The 6,992-nt window shown below is 45.5% G+C and overlaps 1 protein-coding gene across 1 annotated transcript; it reads right to left on the bottom strand.

The window, feature by feature from the left end:
* Positions 1-908: 908 nt before the first annotated feature.
* Positions 909-6,133, bottom strand: LOC109486307 (doublesex- and mab-3-related transcription factor A2-like). Its single transcript, XM_019790113.1, has 2 exons — positions 5,521-6,133; positions 909-2,346 (listed from the first exon to the last, which is right to left on the bottom strand). Exons 1-2 carry the CDS (start codon positions 5,948-5,950, stop codon positions 1,541-1,543), a joined length of 1,236 nt encoding a protein of 411 aa, XP_019645672.1. The 5' UTR covers positions 5,951-6,133; the 3' UTR covers positions 909-1,540.
* Positions 6,134-6,992: the final 859 nt, after the last annotated feature.

Here is a 6,992-nt window from a genome sequence, read left to right as displayed (position 1 = left end):
CAAACCCGGAAGTTCCGCTGCAAACCATGACTATAACAAGCCGGTTGCAGTACGTTAACAAGCCGGTAGGGGACCAAAATATAATAATTTGTAGGTATTATCAAGAACAGTCCACATACTTAATATCATTAGGATCTATCCACGACTTCTAGGGTTACACTGTTCAGACACACAGACACACACACACACAGACACCGACTCACACACACACACGAGCGCGCACCAAAAGAAAATCCCTTTTTGGCCAAGGTAAAAATGGTTGAATCGGCGAGCCTTCTTCTCTTCAACTGCTCTTACAAGTGCCACTAGCTATGGCGCACGGTTTACTGTATGGAAGTTATATATGATGTGGTTGATTAAGCCATCCAAGAGTTGTTAATGCCTGCTATCGGCAGGCGTGGGAAGACAGACCGTAATGAACACCAGACAAGGTTCATTGTTCGTGCCTCTCAGCTAGCCTTCACAAGAGCTCTCTATGAAACTTAGTGGACAGAGCACGAAATGCTACAGGGACAATGGTGGCCTAAATCTGGCTATAGAGCCACGCCAGGGTTCCATTTAACAAAGTTGGACAGATTATAGCCCGTGGCAACCATACGTTGAGAAGGGCCCTCCAGAAAAGCCAAACTCAGCGCAAAGCCGCTTATCTTTCACGCTACACTGGCTGTTTTCATCAGCCAAGTCTGCTACTTTTGCGCTAGAATTGAAGCTAGTCCGGGGTGTTTTGTGTACAGTTGCAAAGCCAAATGAATTCTTTTGTGATAATCTATTTTTCCGTCGCCTCATTGCTATGACCAAACCGCACTTGTAAGTCAGTCCGGGTTGGGCAGATGTTCCCTGATGTCACAATGGCCGCCAGGCTTGCCTCTTCCCACCCATTCACTCCAACACGTCATGGGGAACTTACAGAGACGCTGACAGAATGTTTGCGGTAAACTTTTAAGTATGGAAACACAAGATATACATTTGGACACAATACATTAACAAAGTGCATTCTTCGCAAGAAGGACCTTTACACATGTGGGTGTGAGAGCATAGCTCGTCCGCAAATGTTTCTATACACATACAAGTCTGCCGCATGCTTCCATTCACCTGAATAGAATAGCTGAAATTGCGCCAGTTTTCAGTCCGGCAAAACTTCAGGTGGTTTACATGTTCTGTGAACGGTCTTGGTACGCCTGGTAGCAGAATACAATACCCTGGCGTGTAGGTACACTAACATTTCACAATATACGGAGATATGTTCAGCTTTCTACAACAACAATACAAGGACACCTAGAAAAACTAACTGTCGTTAAGTTACTCCGTAACCGCTGTGCCCTTTTGTACATTGCATCATTGCACATGGTTAGATATTCTGGTTAAATTCTATACTTTAAAAACGTTTGGTCCCTACATGTTTATATATCTCTCAGTGTTCCTCACTTCGATCCCTCTCTCTGTAATAGTGTATACATACAATAGAATGCTGATACAAAATATTAACAATATACATGCAGGTACAGTGTTTACAGTATGAGCTGTTCAGTGGGTTTCTATATCAGTCTGTTGTAGACTTACTTGCGCCGCTGTAGTTACACAGCGTGCAGAGTGCTGGGTCTTTGTGGGAGTGGCAGACACCCCGCATCAACCCCCCGAACGCCGGGAAGCCGAACCCCGGCAGTAGGGTGGGAGAGTAGCCGGCAAAGGTGAGGCCACGCATCGGCGGCGGGTAGGCAAACCTCACGGAGCCGAGTCCGAGCCCGACCGGGGATGTGTCCATGTGTGGGGAGGTGGGGAGGGGGGAGAACGCCGATTTGAGTCCGACATTAGAAGAAGCTGTGGTGGACGACAGGTACGGCCGGTAGCTGACCAGTGTCCGCTTGGACATGTCCGTGGTGGTCGGAGTGGTCTGGTGGTTTGCTGAGGTGTTGTTGAGTGGCTGGTTCTGTCGCGCTAACACCTGTTCTATAGCCTTAACCACGTCTCCGCCGCACCCGTTCAGAACTATCTGCAGTGTCTGTTGGCTCTGGGTGGGGAAGACTCGAGCCAGCATTTCCAGAGCGGACATTTTCACCTTTGAAGCCGCGATGCCGTTGTCGGTCCCCGGTGTGTCTGCTTTAGCCTCTGTGTCGGACGCCTCCGAGTCCTTGTGTGCTAAGCCGGGGTGGGTGTCCGGGGATGGGGAAGGCGGTTCGGACGATGTGGTGGACCGGGTCTCTGTGAGAGAGTGCTGGTCCTCCTGGACTTTTCCCGCCAGGTCGGCAGGGGACTGTGGTTCGCCGGTCTGCCCGCCGTCTGTCGCCGCCCCGCGCTCTTCATACAGCACCCGGCCCGCTGGCATCAACTCCACCTTCTGCCGCTTTTCTGTAGCAACACATGGGGAAAATCAGCTTGGTTTGGACGCAATATCAGGAATCTAAGGCTGACTTTCAAAACACGGACCATACTAAGTCATCATTGATCCCTACATAAAATCAAAGACCGCAACTGCCTTTTTTTTCTATAAAAAAATCACATCACTGAATAAAAGTTCATCAAGTTGGTAAATGAATAGATATAAACAATGTTGGTAGTGTAAAAAAAATCTATACCAAAATTACATCACTGTTTTGATGAATGAAGTTAAACGTGCATGTGCATTTATTCTATTATTCCAAAAATTATACCTGGCATCATATACAACCGCTGTGGGGTGACCGTTTCATCTCAGTCTACGTCACTTCTCACAAAATATTTTTTTAGAGGGAAAATAATTTTTCACGATATATGGACTGTTTTCCTGTATTTAGAACAGACATTTCCATGAAACCACCTTGATGTGGGCTATTGGAATGCCCGTATTGTCAATGAACACTTGCACCAACGGGTATCGGAGTTTATATTGACTTCGAAACACTGTCTAGTAGACTTCAAATTAGATTGTTCGCTGTAATACCAGAATTTGTACATAAATTGCACCAAAAATAACTGTTATTCCGAGCTTGCTGTAGATATGGTCTTGAGCACTACTTTGACGGAATAATTCCGTTGAAAAAACGGCTCTATGGAGACGTGAACACAGCGCGTGCTTTCTCAAGTTTTCCGTCCGCAGAGCTGCTACAGATGTTCCCCGTCACACTGTGCTAACGTGTTTCCCCCCAACCTTTATTACCAAAATCTTAAATAGAGTTTCAATGTCATCAAAGTCACGATCACGCAAACATTTACCCCGAACCAACAGATTGAAAGTATCGCCTGAACACGGAACAACTTGGACTGTTTGAAAACTTCAGTGTGTCTCGGGCAAAGAACAGAACATCAACCCAGCGTAGAATTGAATGTTTATTCAAAATGTCAATGACTACAAACTGAGAATTCGCTTGGGATATTTTTCTACACTTTGCACGATTTGTAACGATGTGCGAGTTTACTGCACAACTCAAGATATGTCCCCACTGGCCGCCCGTAGAGTTGAAGTGTGCACAAGTTGCGAACAGGAAATAGCTCACATAACACCTCGTCTGCGATATCAAATTCTTTCTTTGATACTACATGAAAATAAATGAAATGGTCCAATGGTATTTTTGAATTAATAAATGGCCTGTCGGGAGTGAATAGAAAAGCGGTATAACTGACATTCCTGCCTGTAGCTCTACCCTTTAGCTGAAGGGTTGAAATTGGTTAGATTTATCTTGAAATCAACAAAGCCGTGAAAGCTTTTAAACGTTTCACATATTTCCATCGGTCATTCTATTTCAACCCACGGAAAGATATGAAACTGACGCACAATTTTATAGGTCACATGGGCCCCATGCGTCAGTCTCGAATTATTTTATTGAAACATTTCATGACAAGACATGGTGACGGCAGACTCAAGTTTCTGCCGCCACCAACGCATAAGGCCAATACTCATTTTCACCTGTTTGTGGCACGGAATGGGCTTGTTAAGGGTGCCTAACAACAGTCTAGCTATAGCAAAGCTTAAAACTTTTCTTTAATCAATGCTGAAAATTATTCTATTTCAGATAAGTTACGGGACGAACAAAATGTACGCATGTTTAAATTGGATACAGTAGGCACTCAATTTGTGTGAGCTTTTCCGTACTTTCAACCAAGACCTTTCATCCAAAAACGACATCCGACACATTTTGTTGATAACTATGAATCTAATTACATTTCATATTATATCCAAAGAAACCTTTGCAAAGACGATAACTTTAAAAATAAGACCTCATAATTCTCCATTCTTTATTTGTGGGGAAGATACAACTGAACGATTTTAAAAGAAAAGCAGCGAATGTTTCAGTGGTTACACTGCCTGTAAACACTGTACATTCTAGTCTAATTTCCAGGCTCAGATCCAAGCATATCTACCCTGGAACTGTGTACTATCATTCCTTGTGGCTATCCTTGATTTTCTGCATATTATAAACCCTTTAAGGGGATCGTAAAGAAGATTAGACTGGATTATCGATTGGTGTTCAAAATTCAGTTGGATTTACTTAATATCTAGACCCCGAGTTCACAAGTGGCTACTTGCACAATTAACCGAGAAAAAGAGTTTCTTCTGATTCGATGGTTTCAACGAAGGACCCGTCTTAAAATCGATGTGAATAAAGATATCTTGTTTGTTAATTACACCACAGAACTTGCGGGCCAGTCGGTTGTTGTTTTCTAATTGCCCGTCTGGATCTAGACTTTAACTATCTATTGTCCTGCTGCTATCAACTTCATCTGACTTTACAGACGGGAGTCAAAAAGACACGTCTGAAAAAGGTTGCTACCTGAAGTAGGAGACTGTGTCTACTTCAGGTGTGTAGAACTAACAACAGAACATGGGCGGTACCAGTAATACATTATACTGCTGTCATCGTCATGTCAGAAGTAACCAGACGTCAGAGTGTTGATAAGATCGGTAACAATCCTGGGTGTCAACCCCAACCTTACAGCCTGCTAGACCGGCCCAAACAGTCACTCGGGCCCTTGGATTTAATCTCCCCCACAATGGAATATTTTTGAAGGAAGAAGTAACTATAATTGCACGAGTCTCTCTACAGAGAGGAGAGGTGCACCAAATGAGCCTGGGAATGGTCCGAATGATGAAACACCAACAATACAGCAACACAATAGGGCAGACGTGTCGTCCTTATGACATGTGTCAGTTTGGGCTTGCCTTTCTGAGGACTGTATCTGTGCAGGGTTTATAATAGATTTGTGTTTAGTAGTAGGGTTTGGGTGTAAACGACTCAAATTATAAGATAAGGCTGGCGAAAATCTACAAACATAGTTGTTGTGAAATGTTGCTTGATGACCATCTGAACCCCGTAGTTGTATTTTTGTTTGCAAATAGTTTCAAAAGTGAGAAATTTGACAATGTAGAATATGTATCTAAAGTTACCTTAGTCAGTGTGGACTGAAATGCAATTGGCAACAAAACAAACAGTTCATTTGTCAGTTGTTACAGGGTAGACTGTCTTGTCAGGTTGATGTGTCACCCTACAAAAGTACAATGTCTGAACTGACGGGTAGAAAACAGAAGTGTGAAGATTTTGGTCTCACCTGGAGGACTGCTGCGGTCGGCCAGGTCCATGGGTTTGGCTGCGGGGAAGACTCCGGGGCCGGTGCCGGGGCTGATCAGGGTCATGCCGTCCGGACTGCCGTACAGGAGCCCCAGCTCACGGGCTTCGTTCTCCTCCTGCGCCTGCTGCCGCCTCAGCGCGACCTGTGCGGCCATGACGCGCTGCCGCTCGGCGATCAGGGTGCACTTGGCGCACATACAGTCCCGCCAGCGGCAGTAGCGCTTGTGGCCCTTCAGCGCCGACACCACGCCGTGGTTCCGACACCGGGCACACTTCGGGGTCCGCGGGTACTTGTCCGACCGAAACATCAAGGTTGGAGGCAGGTGTGGGCCCGACACCGGCACGGTGTGACCCACCGAGACCGGCGGCAGACTTCCACGGGCGTCGAGCGGAGTTGGCCCGAGACTCATCCTGACGTTTCCCGACGCTCTGATAAGGGGATCAAGATGTAGAAATACGGGAATTTACAGCTATGTGAGGTCAGCTTGTGTATCTGTGACAATAGTACAGACTTCCTCCACAGATTACCTCTAACACTTGAGACAGACCGTCGTGCGCAGGACTAGTGCCCTGTGTGTACGTCCGACACTGGCCCGACACCACATAGATACTGGACAGGGTTCAACCAACCGAGGCTTTAATCTAAGCGTTCCTCTCATTGGCCATTGGTGTTTGTCAGACGGTGAACTACTCAAGACGCTGATTGGTCCGTGGGCTGACTGGGTAGCCCATTAATCTCTCGAGGGCTCTATGGGAAAATTGTAGACTATCCGGACTGGTTGTCATGATTTATGATAACGCTGCAAATGTGTGTTTTTTTTGTTTGTTTGTGTATGTATATACGTACTCTCTCTCTTTGTCTCTCTCTCTCTCTCTCTCTCTCTCTCTCTCTCTGTATTCGAGTCTGTGTGTGCGTGTGTATGTGTACATGTGTCAGTATGTGTGAGAGAGAGTGCGTGTGTTTGTGAGTGTGTCAGTGTGTGTGTGAGAAAGAGAGAGAGAGAAAGAGAGAAAGACAGTATCAGTTCTGTAATGGTCACCATCTATACTGCAGTATTAAAACCTCTGTCAATGGGCATTACGGTATCAGCGCTCTGTTTGCAAATCGTCTTAGATAATTGGTTACGCCAGTGAAACTGTAAAGTAATTGTTGATGGGCCGTTAACAGCCGGTAACTACAAACCGGTAACATAGGTCCGATACACTTTAACATGGACCGCTCTATTTTCTGTTCCTGGTAGCCAGTTAGGAATGTGTGTCTGCGATGGTAGCCAAAATACCCAGCCGAAGTGCTGTAAGGGTTCTTAAGAGAGACAGGCGATTCAGAACTCTGACATAAGACTGACAGCAAACAAATAATCCTGTCGAGACAAAGTGCGGACCATACGGGTAAGAACACCGGAAAATTGACTGCAAAATTACAACATCCATTTCATTGAGCATGTTTATTGT

The sequence above is a fragment of the Branchiostoma belcheri genome, unplaced genomic scaffold (assembly GCF_001625305.1).
Source record: "Branchiostoma belcheri isolate BF01 breed outbred unplaced genomic scaffold, Haploidv18h27 scaffold8, whole genome shotgun sequence".
Classification (NCBI taxonomy): domain Eukaryota; kingdom Metazoa; phylum Chordata; class Leptocardii; order Amphioxiformes; family Branchiostomatidae; genus Branchiostoma; species Branchiostoma belcheri.
Note: the sequence above shows the minus strand (reverse complement) of the source record. Positions and strands in the feature narration are given on the sequence as shown.